Genomic DNA, 22,469 nt, shown 5'->3' with positions numbered 1-22,469 from the left:
ATAAAACTAACTTCATTTGGTACTGTATTTTACACACTGGCCAATGTGTGTTTAAAATTCCATGGTTTTGCAAAGGAAAATGCTCTTCACAGGGATGCCTGAAGCCAAAAAGAAGCGGTGCTGACACAGAGCCTGAAGAGTGCAGATGGGCTCTCTCAAGTCTTGGTTTAAGCAAACACATCAAGAGCAAATTTCTGCTAAGGAAAACCAATGAAATCTGGTTTAAAAAGATCTAAAACAGAATCAGGAGCAAAATGAACTCCATTCACATTTAAATCAGCATTGGTAGAAAATAGATTTTTAAAAACAACTTTTATTTAGCGCAGGGCAAGCTCCAAATTTGCAGTCTGGGCTCATCTCTCCACTCCAACCTTTTTTAATCCTGATTTTCTTTACATAAACCCCGTGGTTCTGAACACAACACATCAAGCTCAGCCTTGATGTGACTTATTGACTTCCACAGGGCTGGGTCATTAGCAAACATTTATATATTGTTGCAAATTTACATAGTGCTGTACAAACACAGAAGGAAACATTCCCTACCTGGAAGCACTTAGAACACAAATAAACCCCCCCAATAACCAGGGTAAATCAGAGTTTGGGGTGACCTGGCAGCTGCAGAAATCAGGGGGACAGGAAAGCATCACTGAGGGCAAAATAGGCAAGAGACTGAGAGAAGTGAACTAAAACCTTGTGGAAAGTTAATACACAAGGGCTTGGTGCTTTAGAGCTTCACAAACAAGGAGTTTAAGTGTAAAAAATTAAACAGAAAAATGCTCTGTATCAAATATTTCTGTAAATATTGGAAGGAAGTTTCAGTTCGAGTCATCTCATTGCTACATAAGGCATTTTAATACTTTGACAACTGAGAAAGACATTCTGGCACTAATATAGAGGCAAAAATGAATCAAAACATATGTGAAATATGAAAAAATCATCACTGAGAGAGATGACATCTTCCTCTTTTCCAAATGAGAATCTAATTTGTTTGGGAAAGGAACACAGGAAGGCAGATTTAGAAGTTAAAAACAAATACAGTGCTGGTTAAAGGCAGGGAAGATGTACCTGAAATCACAACACTGAACACAGCAAAAGAGGATTCACTGAAACCATCAACATGAGATATTCATTATGTGAGCAAGAAAAGGCAGGGATGACCAAAAACTGAATCACCTATGGCAAAGCTTTCTGAAAAAATCAAGAATAATAAAAACAAAGACACCACCTAAAAGCACAGTGACAGAATCCCAACTAAGCAGCAGCCCATGAACGATTTAATGAGCCCACATGCAAGCAGGGATAATTATAAAATAATGTGGCATCGTGTGGAATTGATGGAAATGAGGGGCAATTCATGGCACTGAATTGCTGCTCACCTTCAAACAACAGCCTAAAACCGTGCAGGACTTTGGTTTGTATGCTATTCTTCTGCTTCCTGTGAAATGTGATCACAACTCATCCTGAGCTTACGAAAACCACTTGCACAAGGTCACCTTGGCACTGGAGCTGCTCTGTGGATTTTTATTTTTATTACTCTTTGGTAGTGGATCTGCACATCCAAGCAAATACATCTTCCAGACACTCTGAAAGGCAGCAGTGGCAGCTCTTCATTTTGTTTGTCATTCCCCACTCCCACGACAGGGAAATTTCTGGGCACCTTGCCAAATTATATTTAATTAAAAGCTCCTCTGCTTTTGATTCTTTAGTAACTTGGTTACCAGCTCCATCAACCACTTCAGCAGGGGAAGGAATTTAATATAAAAGTGGTTTTCTCTGGTGTTTACAGAACTGGTGACAGTATAATTTGGAGTGGGGAGACAGCTGGCAGTGCAGCTAGGGAGGGAAAACACTGAAAAAGTTGAGATAGAAAAAGCCCAAATCAATGGAGCACACTGAAGCAGTACAAATGCTATTTATTTTACTTTCTCAGCTGGCAAACCAAAGTGCTTTCTTCAGCAGAGAGGAAGATCTCCCTGAGTACCTGAATAATTATTTAGTATTAATTTAGCATTAACACCTCAATAATCCATCAGTTCCTGTGGTGAAGCCCCATTTCAAAAAGAGAGAAGATCTTTCATTAAAAGGACATGTCCTGCACTCAGAAGAGAGCTGATTAAACACGTCCTAATCAGATACACACCAGTGGAAGGTAAAACATTTCTTGGATAATAAAGGCTGGCTAAAGAGTTTGCCAGTTCTTTTTACTTCAGAGCTGGCTTGGCTCTTTTTTAAATGCTGGAAAAACGTCTCTGATCTTACTTAACAGGAGCCTCTGGTCATGGATTTAAACACCTGACATTTCAAAAATGATGAGTGCCTTCCCTGATAACCTGAGTGAAGTGGGATTCATATCCCACAAAACCACCTGCCAAGTGACTCAGCGCAGCAGCCAAACGCGTTCCTGAGGATTCTTTCCTGAAATTGGTGAAGACAGGTGAATTTCAACCTCACAAATCTGAGCAAAGTAAGGAGAACCAATACAGGCGACACCTCTAGAAGAGTTGACACTGTGCTTTCAGGAAAATAAAACCAGACAGAATTATGGGATGGGCTTGGACACACATTCACTCAGATGTTCCATTCTTTTTACTGGAAAATGCTTTTTAAATGTGAGGATTTAGATACAGTGAGGAAAAAAAAAAACCAAAACATAAAATACGCAGAAGTTTTGAATGTATAACAGCAGAATTCCCACAGGCTGATTCCATCAGGCAGCCAGGCCACATCCTTGCTCCCAGCAAGGCTAAATTCCAGCAGTGCTTCCTCAGCACGTCCTAATCCTGCCATGAATCAGCAAACATTTCACGCTCCTGAACCTGGACAAACTGCAAGAATAATCAGGGAGAGACTCTGTCAAACACAGCATCAGAAAGTGCCTGAAAGAGTAAATCTGTTTATTCCCGTTATATACAACGCTGGCAGGATTGGAGCTGGTGGAATTTTACAACTCAGAGAGGAAAATATCACTGCTGAGTGAAAAGAATTTTTCGTGGAGCAGAGAGTATTTTATTTTTGACGATGTGACTCAAATTTAGAGACATTCAATATCTGCATTTGGAAGCTGAGCCTCACTTCAGCTCTGTGGCTTCCCGAGAAGAGCACACGTTTTAGGAACTGAAATTATTTCCCACAAGGTTGTTTGCAGCATTTCTCCTTCACAAGTTCTTTGCCTCATTTCTTTGCGCCTGACACACATAGGGGAAAAACCCAAACAAAATCAGTAGATAAGCCATATGAACTTGCAAAATATGTAGTGTGAGGGTGGGGTTTTTTTAAGATTCAGGAGCTCAATTTACTAACACACAGCAAAACCCCTTTTTCTCATGGATTCTTCCTCAGAAAGAAGTTTTAACAAATTAAGGAGTACAAGCATGAAGGTGACCATGAAGTTGGTGACAAGACCCACTGCTAAAAAAATAAACACAACCAACCCACTCACCCCAACCCCACAATTTTTACCACTTATTGGTGTGCAATTATTGCTACAGAGGAAATCAGCTTTGAAGAAAAAATTATAATTTCTTAATCCTGCATCATGTAATATTGGGTGTTTGGAGTCACAAGGATGACCAAATTCTTTGTTATTTGGAGAAAAAGAAGATATATTTCTGCCATATATATTCAATATTTTGTATGTTTTTTGTTCTTTTTCTATTGAACAAGTAGAGAGCTCTTTGCAGGGGGAAAAAAAAGTGACAGGATGTACGTTTAGCAACATCTCAGTATTTCTTCAAGGCATTTCTAAGAATTCTTGGTGGAACCCTCAACCAAAACCCTTCTGCAGGAGACTTTCCCAGAAGCTGCCTGCACCTTGGATCACGTTTCCAGGTTTTGTTGTGTGAGGGGATTTTGCTTCCTAAAGGTTTAACACACAACCTGCAGGCTACAGGAATAATAAAAAATAAACATTTTGATGTATTCCAGCTGTTTGTGACTCTCCACAACCTCTTTATTATATTTAAGAGCTTATATTATTTTTGTTATATAAAAGTAAGCAATTCTAGCATCATTACACCTGGTAATAGCAGTATAATTGAAAACTCTTTTTAAGAAGGTAGGTAATGTATTATCTGCATTATTCACTTTTAGGAACACAGAAAAAATAATCCTGCTTACAAATTCCACTCCCAACCAGATTTACTGGAGGGCATTCACAGAGATGCTTTGCTCTACCTTAGGTGAACATAAATTATCAGAAAAAAAGATTTCAAAACAAAACCAGAAAGCCAACACGAGACAGAAAATATCTTTCAAGATGCTGCTATAAATACAAGAAAACCCCATGTGATAGGAAAAATGCAAATTTTTTGCCAGCCTATTTGGATAGACAATCAAAAAGCAAACACAGATCTATCTGGCATCCTGAAGAGAAATAAATCCAGGAAACCCAGGAGCTCACAAATTTCACATCTCAAAAAATGTAACCAGCCCTTGGTATTTTAATTTTTTTTTAATTACCTCTTTATGGCTTGTGAAGGTAAAAAAAAGCTCTGAGCCATATTTGGACACAAGCAGAGCTAAGAAAACCAGTGCTGAGATGGTTTTTTCATAAATCTGTAGGCTTCCTCCTACTCAATTAGTTTCTGTTTGCAACCAGTATGAAATATGCTTTTATTTTTGTTGAAAATATGACAAACTACCCTTTAAACTGCAAAAGGCAGTGAAGAGTATATTGCTAGAGAAATGAGCAGCAGGCAGGATATCTGCCTAGCAGAAAACATATTGAAAATTAAACAAGGGATAGCAGGAATAACTCTGTGCCATAATCAACACAATTCTGGTGATTGAAAAGAATGCTTTACATCTCTAAATTAAAGTGTAAATCTATGTTAAGGTTCTGTTCCTGCACTATATCTACACTGGATTTTCCCCCTAATGAGTGTTTACTGATGTTGATGTCATTAACTTACCCATCAAATTTTAATATGTTTTCTCAATAAAACAGAAGTTAATTGATTTTGAAATATATGGAAATCTCCCAATATAAAACTTGTTGCACTGGCTTACTTTATTTTCCATGGAAAAAACCCAGAAAATTGATTAATAAGAAACTTAATGAGTAACAACCAAGCACCACTAAAATAAAATAGCACCAATCCAGTAATCAAGTGGAGCCCATCATCTATAAGGGACCCCAGGCACCTATAGTTTTCCAGTATCCACCTGGACAAGCATTTTTCCTTATCTAAAGCACCAACATATTCAAATATTGCTATTTATTCCTTCTAACACTATGTGGGAGAAATGACCCAGCTGAGCTTCACTGCTGGCCCCACACACCATGAAACAGAACAATAAATGTTTGAGGCAACAGTTTGGACAATTCTCAGAAATAATCCCTAGGATCTAAAAGTTGATGGTTTCCTTTCTCCTCTTTTTTCTTTTTTTTTTTTTTTTTTTGGGAGTGAAAGCTGGCTAAAGTTCTTTATCTGTACAAAACTGAACAAGTCACCCACTGTAGACAGAGGGTCTGACACTGAATAATCATTTAGGGGAGACTTAACTTAAACATTCTCTGTTGGGGTTTTTTGGGGTTTTTTTTTTTTGAGCTGTCAACACATCCTGGTTTATCCAGGTCTGAAAGCAAACTTCCAAGGCTGGAAAAAGGAAGAAGGGAGTACAGCTTTTAAAAATAGTTAAGAACACATCTACTTTACCCTTTAAATAAACCCCTAAGATAAACAGCTTCAGTAGCCAAGAAGTTCTGCCCAGTTTTTCCTTCCATCCATCTAATGAACTCCTGAGGGTCTCACATGAAATCTGCATGCCTGGGATTGGGGATTGCTCTAGAATGGAGAGGATGACAGGCTGCTCCTGCAAACCCATGTTCAATCTTTTTTATAGTGTGAACACAAGTTTATGTGTTTAATTATTGAACAGTAAATAAAATGAGCTCTTCTCCCTTTTTAAAAAAAAAAATTATTTAACCAGTGGAGACCTTTTCAACAGTAAAATTAAGGTCTGAGACACAGAAAAGGAAGAATAACTTTTCAGAAATGGCACTTCCTTTAATACAGTAACACATAGCCCAAAACCACTTTAGTTACTGTGCAGGAGGTGCAATCAAAGTTTTTCAAAGTCTCAGAGTAAAAAAAGGAACACCATCTCCTATGAATTACCTCTGTGTGCCCAACATTTGACAACCACCTGAACCAGTTGAATTGGAGAAAATTTAATCAGCTGAATTTACCAACTGAACTCTACAAAGAATGACATTCTCCATACTTTTGGAGCAATAACTATGGGTTATTTTTTAAAATTAATAAAAATTTTAAGTCAATAAATTTTCTTTTAATTTTTCTTACTATAATAATAATAATTTTCTTTTTAATTACACTCTCCTGAGTACCATTTTCAGGCAAACTGGTGAAATTTTCTGTTTTCCCCTAAGTTATGGTCTTTTGATTGTAACAGAGAACATGCTTATTATTAGGTATAGAGGCAGAGTTATGTTGGATACAAAGGATTTTTTTCTCAATTGATGGCTCCAGAACAAATGCAGGGCTGACAGAGGAGGTGCAGAAATGCAAATAAAGGCAAAAGAAAGTTAAGAGAAAAACAGCTTTTGAGATGTTTATGGCCCACTAGAAAATACAAGGGATGATGTTCGTGCATCAAATATTTGCCTTCCTACCTCAAAGCTTTAGGGATTTAAAAATCCTCAAACAAACACCCCCAACCCCACATCCAGAGCATTCCTGGGTGTATTGACTGCTTGTAGATCCCTGCAGAGCCGTGTCCAGCAGTGGTCTGCAAACCAGGATGCATTTCCTGAGGAACTGATACCAACCCAAAAGCTGGGAGGAGGGCATGGCACCACCATTGCCAGGGGACTGGGAAACGGAGCAGGGAAAAGGCCAAGGAGGTGGCTCAGGCAAGGCCTGGGCTCTCTCTGAGAACAACGACATGTTTCTCCTGAGGGATGCACTTTGGGAACCAAGATGCTTAAAGGTTTTCCAAGTCTCAAAGCAATAAGGGCCTCACCAAACTACAGTTTGGTTAAGGAGGTTGGAACAGGAATCCCCTCCACCCAAAGAACTCTGAGATGTGTGTGAGGTGTGCAAAGCTAGGAAATGAAAGATTATTGTATTCCCAGGACAAGATACAAGGAAAGAGGTGGAAAAGGAACCCGAAGAGAGGTGGAGCAGCCTTGGTTGGCACAGACTCATGACTCAGCGCTGCTGCTGCTGCCACTTTGGAGGCCCAAAGTTTCCACTGTGCATATTTTGAAAGCCTTGAGTTGTGACTCGCCTGCCCTCTTGAATCCCAGGAAAAAGAAAAGCAGCTGCTGGGAAGGATGACTGAAGGGAATGGGTTAGGAAAGAACTGAAACACAGAGGTAGCTTGAGAAAAACTGAGGCAGCAGAGGAAAAACGATGCCCACAGAGGAACTCATGGATAACCCCACAGGCTGCAGGACCCACTGCCTGGCTCACTGGTGGGGCTCAATGGCCAAGCAAAGAGCAGCTCTGAAGAATAAAGTTTTTCATCTGCAAGCAGAACCACTTACAAGGATCCAAATTCCAGGCCCTGGATGCTTCTGAGCGCAGTAATCGGAAAGAAAAATAACAACTAAAAGCAGGCTCAGAGAAACTTGCTTGCATCAGTTCAGCAAAAAATGGGGTTTCTTTATGAAGGGCTTTCTTTGTAGGAATAGAGTAATTCTAAGCTTAGCAGCCCCTTTATAAGGAACTACATGTTTTCACTGAAAATAGAAGCTGACAGTCCTCCTCTGTTCTTAGAGAAATATTATTTTAACCTAAAGAATTCCATAAAAACTGGAGCAGATAGCTTAGCATTTTTAAAAGGCTGCCTTTTAAAATTCTTTTTAAATGGACTAATGCTGCAGGGTAGGGTATCTTCATTTTTCTTCTAACAGAACTACCAGTGAGACAGGACCAAAATCAGATATCCCACTTTCCCCCCCACTTTAAGTTCTGACATGTGTTTTTTGGAGACAGAAAAGTACACGAACAACTGAATGCAAAATCTACATAAAAAGAGAAGGTCAACGATAATATTGTTTGGAATGTCACTCATAGACCCACAGTCTTTGTTCCGGGCAAAGTATATTATATTAAATGTTAAATGGACATTTAATATAGAGAATTCTAAAGAGCTTCTTGTTTGGGGGAAAAAAGGGAAACGTGCACTAAGAGGTTGAACTGTGACAAGTGCAGAATGGTATCAATAATCCCATTATAACATCTGATTTGTCAAACTTGTCTCTACAAGTTATTCTAAAATTCACAATAGTGTTCCTAACCATTTATGAAATGGAGCAGCTCAGTCTTTGTGGCCTTCACGGCCACTGATTCTCCATGCTTTTTTGGGAAGAATGGCCTGAATAGCCACAGAGTCCTACACTTCATTTTCCTGCCCTGCTCATGGATATCCCAGTGCTTTGAATGGAGAACATAATCCAAAGGTAGCACCAGGCAGGTGTTTTGTTTCTGGAAGCAGCAAGTTCTGCTGATGCATTGTGCACCACCGTGGCTGAAAGGACCAAACCAGGCCATCAATATGCATGAGCTCCACGCCAGGCAGTGACTGGGAAGTGCTGCCACTTGGGATCCTCTCCCAAAAAATGGAAAGTTAGTCGTGATGAGATTTAAAACAAACTAACAAAACAGTCCAGGCTCCAGGTGTATCTGAAATCACAGGCATTCCACACTACACATGAGATTTTTCAGGCATATAACAAGGAACAAAGACTTAAGGTGCTTATAACCCAGGTTGAAACACAGGTCTTACGCTGAGGTTTTTTCTACCTCATGAATCCAAAGCTGCTTTAGAAAACACCAGTGATTATCCAAAATAGATATCTTAAATCACAGAATCCCAGAATGGCTTGGGTTGGAAGGGACCTTGAAGATCATCCAGTGCCACCCTCTGCCACGGGCTAGGACATCTTCCACTATCCCAGGTTGCTCCAAGCCCCATCCAAGCTGACCTGGGACATTCCAGGGATCCAGGGGCAGCCACAGCTGCTCTGGGCACCCTGAGCCAGGACCTCTCCACCCTCACAGGGAATAATTCACAGGTATCAACCAAAGACATCATCTCCAAGCAAGAATCAGCTCCTTCTGAAGGCTCCTCAGTCTCCCTGGTTTGCAGGGTCCATGGAAGAGCAGGAGGAAGCCCATGGAAAGCAGCACAGTTTGTTTACAAACAAATCTGCCTGGCATGGTTGTCTGTGACAGACAGGATCAACCACAGCAAGTTTCCAAAGGAAGGAAAAAGAGGAGCCCCACAGCCCTTAAGGATCCATGGGACAACATCACTCAGTGCAGGAATAGCCCTGAATGGCTCTGGCATTTTTGATATGGGATCCAGAGGTTTCATGGATACAGCTTTTCCCACTCCCCCAAGCAGATCAGGCAGCAATATCCAAAATAAAGTCACACACTAAGAGTCCGTGGGTCTGCTGCCCTCTCCTACAGAAATTCCTACAGCAGGAAAGGTGGAATATTCAAGTCAGACCTTGGATTGTAGGATTTCAGTAGCTGTTCTCTCTGCACAGACAAGAAATAACTCTGTTAAGAGAAAAAGGTGCCACATTCATACAGCCACTACTGGGGAAAAACGGAACTTTATGGATAAAGACCAGCACAAAGTCTCCTCCAGGCTCTGGGCTGGGAGGAGAACATTCCCCAGTGCTGGTGGACAACACCATGGATTTAATATGCAATTAAACCAACACACCGAATGCCTGCTAAAATGGTTTGCAACACTACCAATAAAGTAGGAAGAAGGTACCTCAAAGCTCTGCCACACTTTTGAGTGGTGCACATGGAGCACCTCAGGCCTCCAGGGTCACTTCTTACAGGCTGGGTTTGTTTGTTTGTTTGTTTTAATATTTTGCCTCTCTTTTAAAACAGACACAAACAAATACTTGCAGACACTCAGTGAGTTCATTCCTAGAAAAATATTTAACTCTGAGTTTTTCCTAGTGTTTCCTACAGAAAGTTTGAAAGTACAATAAATACACAGGTGGGTTTCAAAGCAATCTGTTCCCTTTCAAATTAATTGCTATCAAATACATCCAGATACAGCAGCCATTCAGCTCAGGATAACCAGGATGGAAATTTCAACATAATCCACTCATGTACTACAAGTGAAAGTTTCTCTGCAGAGAAATCAGAGGATGACAGCTAAATTCCTTTCAAAGATAAGCCTGAGATAAAAGAAAAACCAGCCTAGTTTCTGCATATGAGCTAATTATGAACTGAACTCTCCTCACAGGATCTGGAATACAGAAGATTCAAATTCCTTAAAAGATGAAGTGTCCTAAGTCTTAAAAATACATCTTCCATACACACACAAAAACTGATTTCTCAGGCTTTTTCAAATTACTGCTTGACTACAGAAGTCATCAATTTCACCATAAAACAAAACCAAGACCAATGTCTCAAGTAATACAGAAACACTCTAGAGGGAGGTTTAGCACTGCAGCAACTCTAAAATCATCCTCACAGGAAGAAACAAGTAACTTAAGTTCATCTGTTAACAAAACAGCTCCTGAGCAGTCAACCCACGGCTGCTCCTTGTTTGTCCCCAAGTAGGGGACCCACCCTTAAAATCCACAATCTCTTCCTGCTCTCCCACAGCAACCTCCTGCATCCTTTGGGATTAAAAACTCCAAGCCATTCTGCCCAGACTGCAGGCAATGATCTCATGGAAAGCTGCTTGCTGGCTTTGCAGGGCAGGTACCTCAAGTTATTTTTTCCTGCCGCTCCAGGGGTTCAGGCTCAGAGGCAGAGGAAAGAATTTGCTTCACCCTGGAATTTTTGTTTTGTGTTCCAAGGCTGTTGTAAGGCAGTGTTTGCCAGGCTGCAGCTGTTTTGCCTGGTGGGATTTAGGAATGAACCCAGGTGACTGGTGTTCCATGCTGACAGGGTTCTATTTCCAGAGCTCCCCAGTACCATTCCCAAATCTCCCAGCTGTTCCTGTGCAGTGTCTGCCATCCTCCTGCTCCTGCAGTCACCACTGAAACACTCCAATAAACCAGTGTATTTTCAAAATGTATTTTGGTATCCATTCTATCAGAGATTTGTGGTATTTTGGCTAAAATCCATTCCATTTCTCTCATTCCTTACAAGGGTAATACCATCACCTTTCCAGTCTTTATATGATAAAGTTAATTTTCACAAAGTGTTGGAATACATGATAAAGAACAGCAAAGGGAAAAAAAAAACTTAGCCATGGCAGAAGTTATTAAGACATGGTGGGAATGTCTGATTTAAACCCTTATGATTTTAATCCTCTGAATAATTGTTCAAAAGGCCACTGGGCAGCTTGGCATCCTTATTAGAACATGGTAAAAGAAATGGTCAGCTTCTATTTTGCTTTTAAACAATGGAAAACCAGTACATTCTAGCAAATATATAAATAAATTATATATAAAATACATATGTAAAGATATAAAATAAATCACGTTACGTATCTGCTTTATATATTCTGTATACACATGCACACATTATACTGACAGAAACTGCCATAGGAATATTGTAAATCTGTAGGAAATATTAATGCATATATTCTGATGTGTTGAAATGAGTGTGTTTTCTAGGTCTGGTGAGACACAGGGTGAGGGAGATGGGTAAGGGTGGCCATGGTGTCTGCTTACATCCACCTCTCCACCTTTCCTGCTCCTCTCACTTCCACCTCCAGCTGCTTTTCCCTCTCACATCCATTTCATCTTATTCACACTCCTCTCCTGACCACTACCATGGATATGAGGAGCTGCCAACAGGACTCTGTGGCTAGAAACTACATTAACTTTTCTTTTCTCCACGTCTGAAAATGTTTTAAATGCATGAAGTTTCTCAGTGCCACAGAGAAGCAATCAACACCGAGTGCCCTGTCCCTTCCTGATGACCGATAAGCTGGTTTTACTGAGCACCCACAGCTCTTCAGTGTTCATCTGACCTCTAGAAAACACAGACAGGAGAAAAAAAAATCCTAATAATTACTGCCTCTTAAAAAAAAAACCAAACTGAACAGACACTTCTACTTGTGCCTCACTTGAAATGTAGCTCAGGGAATGGGCTCTCCCACCTTTTCTGTAGAACATCAGTGCCTTTCGCTGAGGTACTACAATTAGAAACTCATTAGCATGCAGGGAAACTCAACCTCCTTGAGGTTACTTGCAAATTCCAAGGGGCCAGGCCATGCTGATTGCCTGGAGTCACGTTTTACTCTGAAACAATGATAATGAAACATCAAGCAAAACCAAAACATGACAAGGAAGGTCATCTGTGTGTTCCCAGACTGTGAGGGACTGGTCTCTTGAGTTAAAAGTGTGAAATAATAGTAACTGTAGCAGAGATGTATTTATAATCCCAAGAAAAACCCCCAAAAAACCAACATTTTACCTATTTAACATGCTGGGTAAAACATTTTTTTTTGTAGGTAGCAGCAAAAGCACACATTCAGTAAACTGTTTTTTCACCATAAGAGTATTCTCAGGCACTGATTTCAGGTAGCTTATTAATCATGGAGAACAGCTAATAATAACAATATAGAATTGCAATTTAAATGCTATTAGCAGGCATACTGTTAGTGGGAAATGAGAACCTTTCTGAGCTCTCATTTCTGAATATTAAGGTAAGCCTCTAAGCATATATTAAATAATGCAGGACCAAAAATACAAGGGGAAGAGCTGAGTGCAGAATCCCAATTGATCTAGAAAACTGCAGAATTGCTGATACACTGGATCCTTCTCCCATTTATACCACAGCACAGCCTAGAAAAGCCAGCAAAGAACCCACTGGAGATGGGCAATAAACAAAAAATAGCTCCAACAACCTTCAAAGGCAACAGGTGAAAACACAACGCAAAAAAACTTGGACAAAATAAGAGCAGGGAAATTTAAATCCAGGCCCTGTAATTCATCACATACATTTGCACCACTTACCATGTAATTAGGGGCAAGTTATAAACACAGGGCTGGGGTGTTTCACTTGCCTTTGGACAGGTTCTCCTGCTCCCAACAAAAGCACTCTGTGTTTAGAAACTTGGCACCCAAGTGCAGGGCACCAACCTACAATTTTTTTTAAACCAACAAAGCCTTCAGTTCTGGGAAACTGATTTTCACTGGCCACCCTTCCACTGCTTCTAACTTGCCAAAAAAAAGTCAGATGTCAGAATATTCCAAATTCCCTAAGGTGACAAGAGGCATTTGGGGAGAATCTGTGAAAAGGTTTAAAAATCTGGCTTCATAAACTACTGAGCATTTCCAACTCCCTTTGGAACTGGTTTAAAAGGAATATCCCACTGCAGATGAATGCGACTTCCCATTTATTTGGAGCACAACTTCTCTCCCCAAAAGGCTTTATGTGCAATTTTATTACCACCTCCAAAACAGAAATCCTTTTAGAAGAAGCATCCAACATTGTTTTGGAGCTGTGCACTTATCAGCAATCCGAGGAAGCGATCCCACAAGACTTCATTCATAGACACAGCTATTCAGTGACTCTCAAATGCTGCAGCTGCATTGCTGCAAAGCTGGGGGGGGGTTAAATCCAAGGAGCTGAAAGCCTCAGTTGTTAGGTCTGAGCTTTCTGAAGCGCAGTGTAATTATTTTTCCAACTTATCAAGACTATTCCCTAAATGCAGTGACTGTTGTGTCTCTGCATATAAAACACATTCCCAGTGTCTAATGGATAACTGTGTTAAGAACTGGTGTTACATTTGCTACAGCAGTTAAAAAAAAACATCACTCAAGAACACACATTTTTAACCACAGTTTCAGGAGGCACCATCATTGAAAAAATCAGTTATTTAATCAAATTTAGTTCAGCTGCCAATGGAATTGATACTTGCCAAGGTAAACTCAGAACTGGAGGAAGAATGGGAGCACCAGTAACTTATGGCACTATTGTCAGTGAGTGGGCTTAACTGAGCACAAATTCCACGTGCTGTAGGAAGGGTTTTCAGGTGGGTGTTAGGCTGAGAAGACATGCAGAAAATCCAGCACTGAAACCTCATCCATCACAGGCACAGGAATGAGCTTTTCCCAACTGACAGTGAAGCCTGGCCCCAGAACAAGTTTGCTCCGTGTATTTTGGGGGCGATGCAGCACTGGGGACTAAAAGGATGTTTAACATGACATCCTACAACTGCTCTTGGAAGCAGCCTGGTGACAGCTTGTGTTCTCACATTCCACGTCAGGCACATCTCCAGTTGGATTTATGGCACACTGAGCTCCACCAGCTCACTCCCTTGGATTTCATTCTACCTTTAATCTATTTTAAAATAAATTAATGTATTTTTAATCTGTTGTACTTGGACTTAAGCTCCAAGAGCCTTTACTGTAAATTAAACAGGAAGGTGCCCCTTATTAGATGCTTTCTAATTTTGGACTGGGGGAGAAAAAGCAATCCTCCCTCTTTTCTCACAAACAAATCAAAATTCATTCCACTCCCTATCACAAGCATGAGGCCAAATCTGCTTTTATTTCAGATGAATGGGAAGCTGCTCTTACTGAAGAATGTGAATTTAAATTTATTTTGGATCGAGTAAGCCAGAACATTTCCTCTCCCTCTAATTGACCTGATTTTACCTTTCACTCAAATTTCACACTGACTTCTGAGAAAACCACATGGAGTTTGACTTTGTAACAATTGGGAAAAAATGTTAAAAATGTTTTATGTACTCGAGAACTTCCTCAAGTCAAAATACATGAAAATACAGAATGGGCCTAAGTCCTGTATAGATCAAACTGATTCAGAACTTCAACACATTTCATGGTAAGAACTTATGGAAAAGATAAATGAACAAAGTATACACCATGATAATTTGCTGATTAACTAATTTTACCAACAGAACAATGCCACAGCCATCAAAATTATTCCAGAACCTACCTGTGCATATTCTTTCTCAATTGCAGCTCTTTTCTGACTGAATGCTCTGAAAGAAAAGCAAAGAAATTCAGTTAGAACATTAAGGAAAACATTCCAAATTCAATAATTTAGTCAAAATCCATTAACACAGACAGCAAAACTCTACAAATTCAATAATTTACTTTAAAAGGAGCTTCTGCTGGACAGTCTGCAGAGTGAAACAGCAACAAAAAAGGGAAATGGTTTGACAAGTGCACATCAGTAGCCCAGCAACGATTGTGTGTGGACTTCACATGTGTGATGGCTGAATTTCCAAGTTTTCTTGGGCAAACTCAGTTCCCAGGACTCCTCAATTCCCAGGCATAAATAGCATTTTCTTCATTAAAAGCTCATCAGCTTTCCAGCAGTACAGCTGAGTGAGGAATTTGGGAGCACAGAACAGGATTTGACATTATGTACCTAGACAGACTTACTTCATTTTCTTCACACTTGTTTTGATGAGTTATTTTCTTTAAGCTATACCACAAACGACTCAGCTTAAGGCTACACCACAGGCACAAAAAAAAAAAATCTAATTACATTTAAATTAGTTACACAATAACTCTGGTGACACTCCAATAAAGAAAAAAAAAACCACCTCAGGAACATCCTCTAATGAAGATAACTCAATAAAAAGGAGCTCTGGACAGGCTCCTTTTATTCCTGCCTACTGCATTTCATCCATGAAGAGTATCCACGTGCTACAGGCTCAGCTTCCCCAACAGGATGTAAAACAAAGTTTAAATGCATCATGATTGCTTAAAATTATTTCCAGACCAATGACAGCCCAAAAGATCTGGCCATATTCCAGCTCCAAGAGTTAAACTTCCCAAATCCCCCTTGTGTTCCAAGGGCTGTGTAATTCCCATATGAAACACCTTGATAGTGAAGTTTGAACAAGTGAAGTTGGCTGAGATGCCTGTGAATGAATTTCCTTTGTAAAGCATTCCAAGTATTCCAGCTAATATTATAACCCAATTTCTTTTAGAACCTCCTGTTCCAAAATCCAATATGCCAGGCAGTTTAGCAAACACCTAGAAACCACAGCATTCCTCTGAAAAGACTCACTTTTCTATCAGAAGTACAAAGAACTGCACAAATACCTCCAAGGAATAACTGAAAGGTGTTATCAATATTGAAAAGGTAAGAAAACAAGAGGCAGTCTTTGGAACATAAATCTGGGAATGCTTTAGGCGAACACAGTTATTTTCCAATTCTCAGCTAACTGCATCTCAAAACATAGAATCAGGGCTGAATTACACCAAACCTGGATATGAAGTTGTGTATTTCACCTGAGTTTTTCCTCACCCCATTCAAACCAAATTCGTCTTCAATTAATTGCAAAACAATGACAGTGACAAGCAGGAAGCCCCAGATATCCCCAAAACTTTCTACATTAAAAGTTTTGCACCACAGAAGAAAAACAAATCACTCAAGCAGCCCTTGTGTAGGATCACAAAATAACAGGGGAACCAAACTGACTCCCAAAACCAACTGAAATCTTGGAACTGGATCGACCACAACCTTCATCAGGAGGAGAACGGATTGTACAGCAGCACCTCCTTATGAGAAATATTTCAGTTTTAGACTTTGTTCTGTATTTTAAATGGGGAAATAGTTGGCAAGATGCTGTATCCAGTATTGAAATTTGTTTGGCTGAATGAAGAAAATGTTAAAGCGTGGAAGGGCAGTCGGGATCAGCGCCTGCATTCCTTGGAGCCGGTGCTCCCTGCGGCTTTGGGACTGCGCTTCCCTGCCCTGGACCAACACAAAGCTGCTTTTAACCTTGGGACAGCTCAGACAGCAACCCTTCTATAACAGCTATGAATGGATTACAAAACATGATGAAAGAGGAGACTGAAGTCAACGCATTTCCCAGGAGAAAATTATTTTGAGCAGGGGAAAAGAGAATTCTGACTAATAAATGCATCATAGTTTCTTAACTTGGGCGGTGTGAAAACTTTGACGTGTGTGTATCCAGATTTTATGTGCAAAGCTGGGAGAGTCTTAACCTTATTGTCCTTCAGGATGGGGACTTCCAAGTCCATTCATATAAGGAAACATTTGTTTTCATGAAGTAATAAAATGTTCTCTAACTACTGGTAACTTTTTACAACATGAGGTAGTGAGTCTGCAAGAAAGCAGGAACATCATTTTGTGTGTTTTTAAACACACAAAATCACTCAAAGAGGAGACTGAAGTCAACGCATTTCCCAGGAGAAAATTATTTTGAGCAGGGGAAAAGAGAATTCTGACTAATAAATGCATCATAGTTTCTTAACTTGGGCGGTGTGAAAACTTTGACGTGTGTGTATCCAGATTTTATGTGCAAAGCTGGGAGAGTCTTAACCTTATTGTCCTTCAGGATGGACTTTCAAGTCCATTCATATAAGGAAACATTTGTTTTCATGAAGTAATAAAATGTTCTCTAACTACTGGTAACTTTTTACAACATGAGGTAGTGAGTCTGCAAGAAAGCAGGAACATTATTTTGTGTGTTTTTAAACTAGGGAGCATTAATACTTACTTTTACACCTTTTTCTCAAAGTAACCACTAACTAAGTGCAGGAACCACCAGAATTGCACTCCCCAAAAAGGCATTTTAGTTTGTGGACAGTAATTCCTCAATATATTGTTTATCCTGTCAACATTAATGCAATACATTTATTCCCTTCCCATTTTCACTCAGGCTGTGTGAGACCTGGGAATTCTAACAGAGCAGGAGAAAGAAATCTTCTCTTCCTATCCCCACTTTGCTAGTGACACTTTTTCTAGTGTTGAGCCCTCACTGCAAATTCCCAACCCCAAATTTCAACCACTGGCACGTATTTCCATCACTCGCATCCATTAAAGGTAACAGATGCTATGAAATATTGAGGTATCTTTTTATATTCCCATTGTAGAAGAACATAACAATGTGAATTAAGGAGTCAGGTCAGTGGAGAATCATATTTCATTAAGTTTTCCTACAGGGAAACAGGAGAAACAGATGGGCTTAATTATTTCATGGATGTCCACTTGGGCTGGAAATGTGTAAAGCTCACACCTTCATGAAAAATCAATTGAAGAACATTAAAATATAAGTTAGTGTTTTATAAGACAATGTCCCATCTGCCAATATTGTGAAGTTGTACAAATCTGAAGATCAAAGTCACAGCTTGCACAGCAGAAAGCTCAACCCAGTGACACCCTGAAAACCAGAAAGTGAATTAGTCACTGTATAAAAATTTAATTCCATGCAGAGCTATGCAAAAACGTGAACACACACTTCATGTTCAGGGCTCTTGAATAAAAGAAGAGGCTAAATTTACACCAGTGAATGTATTTCTATTCAAATGGTGAGAAATTCGACAATGAACCAGACAAGGCCTGAATCCCATTTGGAACAATTTCTCATGCAACATGATGATAATGATCAAAAACCCAAGGTATTAACTGGAAAATTCATATAGCTCACCTGACACCAGCAGGTTGTGTTTGGGAGTTTTTTGGCTATGAACATTCAGACTAATTGTTTGGAAATTTTGATGAAATTTTAAAATCCTTACAATTAACACAAAGCCTCAGAAAACAGATAAACTAATACCACACCCAAAACACCCAAAAACACTTGGCTAAAGAAACACCTTTTGACTGACCTTGACCTGAAATTAACTCAGGTCAAAATTCAAAATTCCTGAAGCAAATCTCCCTAAGAATTGCAGAGCACATTGCATCTGGGTCAAAACTGACTCAATCCACCACCACTCAAGAAGATGAATCAGTGAATTTTGAAATACCCAAAAATTTCCAGCTTCCCAGAAAGCAGATCAAGGATAATTCCTGACAGCTAGAACACACAGCAGTGGAAAAATATGACTTTACAACTTGTGCTTATAATGTACACTGGGAGCACACACACTCAGTGTGCAATCATGTCCAAAGTAATACTATCCTGTTTTTTTTTTAGTATGCACTCAATCCAAAATTTTCCATTAAAAATATGAAATCAGACAGCTCTCATTATTAAAAAAAAGAAAAGAAAAAAAGGAGCAGCTGGTTTTGTCCCAGTGACAAAAACCACTCCATCAGCTTGAGCCAACCCCAAATATTGTTGAATTTCTTTGTATTTATTCTTTCTTGTCCTCTTTTTAAACCACCCCAGACTTTAAAGGGTTTTGAATGATTTTTAGTGGGGCACAGGGAATAAATAAGCATATTGCATTACCGCTGGCAGGATAAAGATGAAATTTAGCAATTACTATCCACAAATCACTCCTGACCAATCTCTTTAATGGTGAAGACATGCAGTGAAGTGTTTCTGCCCAGGATGGCATTGAAATTCCAGCCTGGAGTCCCAGCCTGGCCTGCTGCTCAAGGCTGGAATGCCCCTGCACTTGGCATTTGCCTTTGCTGACCTTCCAGAGGTTCCTGCCAGCCCCTGGACAGAGCCCTGCCTCCAGCCAGTGCTCTCCCCCAATTTAAGAGGCTCCTTCAACTTGCCAAAAGCCCCATGCCACCATCCAGGCTGACTGGAGTCACGGACCAGCACGGAACCACTGACCTCTGAGGGATTCCCAGCTGCACTTGGCACTGCTCCCCACCACGCAGATTTGGGGAGCCCAGCCAACTTTCCAGCCAGCTATCAGTCTGTCTGTCCCCAGCGTGGCTCTAAAGGTGCTACAGGACTGTGTCAAAGGTCCCCCTGAAGCCACCACCTACAACACAGGCACTGCCAGCTTTCCCAAAAGGCTGTCAAGCACTTTTTGCCCTTGGGAGTCCATGCTGGCTGCTCCAAATCACCTTTGTGCCCCTTCAAGGAATGGAAAGGAAGCCTCAAAAATTGTTTCCAGGAGTAATTTACCCAGGAATTAAGGGAAAGCTGCTGTTCCCAGATCCTCCTCCTGGCAGTCTTTGAATATAGGTCCAGTGTTTGCCCTTCTGCAGCCATCAGGAAGCTCTCCTGACTGCCATGACCTTTCCAAGGTGACAGGGAACCATCCCAGTGCAGCTCTGGAGTCCCAGCAAGCTCCAAGGGCTGCAGCTGCACCTGCCCTGTCCAGTTCCACTGCACAGCTCACAGGGCTCGGCTGGGATGGAGTTAATTCTCTGCACAGTGGCTGGGATGGGGCTGTGCCTGGGATTTGTGCTGAGAACACAAAGTTCCGGGCACAGATATCTCAGGGATGTTCCCGTTATTGCTGAGCAGTGCTTACACAGCTCAAAGCCTTTCCTGCTCCTCACACCACAGAATGGTTTGTGTTGGGAGGGACCTTAATAATAATCTTATTCCACCTCTGCCATGGGCAGAGACACCTTCCACTGTCTCAGGTTGTTCCAAGCCCAGTCCAGCCTGGCCTTGGGCACTGCCAGGGATCCAGGGGCAGCCACAGCTTCTCTGGGCACCCTGTTCCCATTAGTGAGTAGGCTGTGAGTGTGCAGGAAATTGGGAGGGGATCCAGTCAGGACAGCTGACCCCAAGTGACCCAAACCACACAGCATTGTGCTCAGCAATAAAAGATGGGGGAAGAAGGAAGAAGGGATGTTCCAAATGATGGCATTTGTCTTGCCATGTCATAGAATCATTAATGTTGGAATAAACCTCAAGGGATCACTGAGTCCAAGCTGTGCCCAATCCACATCTTGTCCCCAGCCCACAGTACTGATGCCACATCCACTCCTTCTTTGGACACCTCCAGGGATGGGGGACTCCAAACCTCCCTGGGCAGCACCTTGCAATGTTTGATAATCATTTCCATAAAGAAATTCCTGCTGGTGCCCACCCTGAGCCTGTTCCCTCTCCTCCTGTCCCTGTTCCCCCCCAGCTGTCCCCTCCTGTCAGGAGCTGTGCAGAGCCACAAGGGCCCCCCTGAGCCTCCTTTTCTCCAGGCTGAGCCCCTTCCCAGCCCCCTCAGCCTCTCCTGGGGCTCCAGCCCCTTCCCCAGACCATGACACTGAATTAAAATATCCATTGGAATGCCAGCTCCCACTATAAAATCCAAATGGGAGCAATCCTGAAATATATGGGAGGAGGGAATGGGCCAAAACGTTTTGCCATCCCTTGAAGGAAAACAGGTTTTGTGAATTAAACCTAACCTTGTTTGGTTTAATTCAGTACTTTTATGCGGATGTCTCCTCTCACTTTTCCCCAGCAACATGAAAAATGCACCATAATGAATCAGTACCACACAACCAAATAACTGCTGTTACCTGGTTTTTAATTTAAGGACAGGTGTGCCACTAACAAAGGCACAACTGAATCCCAAATACTCCAGCCAACATAAATCATCCCCGTGGCTCCTTTCAGGGCAGGGGTTGGCAATAAATGCTGAGATAAGATAACACAGCAGCAGCTGCATGGCTAATGAGGGACTCCAGGAACACCCATGCATGCAGGGACACACTGCATTAATATTCCCTGCCCGTGTCCAGCAGACACAAAGACAACATACCTGGAGCAATAATGAATCTACAGAAATTATTCATCACGACAAGACCCTCAAACACTGCAGTGTAATAATGCAGAACTCCTCTTCATGGCTTTTCTCTTTACTAAACAGGATTACTGCCACAGAAATGTTTTAGAAGATTTGCATAAAATTCTGAGTAGCTGAAGGGTAAATTATTTTTCAGAACACCACAATTTCTGAAGTTACCTGTACACAGGCTGCAGAAAGCACGGCAGTGCAACAGCCAGGTTATTAAAATTTGGAACATACTTCACATAATCCCAGAATGGTTATGGTCAGAGGGGATGTATAGAACATCCCATTCCATTCCCCTTGTCCACCCTGCCACAAAGAACTCAAGACTCCAAATTCAGAGATTTTTGTAGCCTGACTTTCCCTTTCCCCAGCAAAACTCCTCCAGCGTTGATCACTGATCACCACGAATGATATTTTTTATTTATACATCAAAAATTTCACCTCAGACAAAGCATGGCAAGTGAAGTTTCAGCTTAATTACATCATGTAAAAGAATTAACTACTTTATTACAATTCTCCGTACTGTCAGACCACACAAAATCATCAGCAAAATCACCTCACCAGGGAATCCAGGTGCCTCCAATCACTTTCTGGCTAACTGTATTTGATTTAAACACCCCCAAATTTCAGTAAAACCAGTGCTGACTCTAACAGTTGATCTCATGTCTTTGCTCTTGCAAAAAGGCAACTGAAGAAATTAAGGAGCTGCAAGCAAAGAGAAAGTCACTTCCCATTTCATTTGCACAGAATACTTCAGGTTCCTTTTCAGCCATTCCAAGAAAAAAAAAAATCACCAGAGGTCACATTACAGCAAATCACAGCCTTTATGTTTGGTTTTAAAAATTACAAACTCTCTTTTGTTCAGTGGTTTTATACCATCTGAATGAAAGAGATCCCTTCCTAGAAAGATGACCCTTTTATATGCATGCTGTCACCTGCCAGGTTTATGTTGTTGCTAGAAATTGGCAGTTCAGCTGTACCTTTATCAAGGGGCAAAAGTTCCATGTCAGGTTTGAATAATATCAGCCCTGCCACTATTGCCTTTCCTGCTGAAGACTTTGTACCACCTACTAAATAAACTCCACTGTGCTGGCATTTAACAGCACTGTTCAAACACCGT

The 22,469-nt window shown here is 40.9% G+C and overlaps 1 protein-coding gene across 4 annotated transcripts in view; it reads right to left on the bottom strand.

Moving 5' to 3' along the window:
• The window catches only part of FCHSD2 (FCH and double SH3 domains 2), a 121,985-nt gene that overhangs the window by 80,829 nt on the left and 18,687 nt on the right, over positions 1–22,469 (bottom strand). For all 4 annotated transcript variants that reach the window (XM_039697055.1, XM_039697056.1, XM_039697053.1 and 1 more), the window contains exon 3: positions 14,868–14,913. In XM_039697055.1, the coding sequence (XP_039552989.1) occupies positions 14,868–14,913 (46 nt within the window). The remainder of the gene's footprint in view (positions 1–14,867; positions 14,914–22,469) is intronic.

This window comes from Passer montanus, unplaced genomic scaffold, assembly GCF_014805655.1.
Source record: "Passer montanus isolate IOZ18808 unplaced genomic scaffold, ASM1480565v1 scaffold116, whole genome shotgun sequence".
Lineage (NCBI taxonomy): Eukaryota > Metazoa > Chordata > Aves > Passeriformes > Passeridae > Passer > Passer montanus.
The sequence above is the reverse complement of the archived record's forward strand: the minus strand, read 5'-3'. Positions and strand labels throughout refer to the sequence as shown.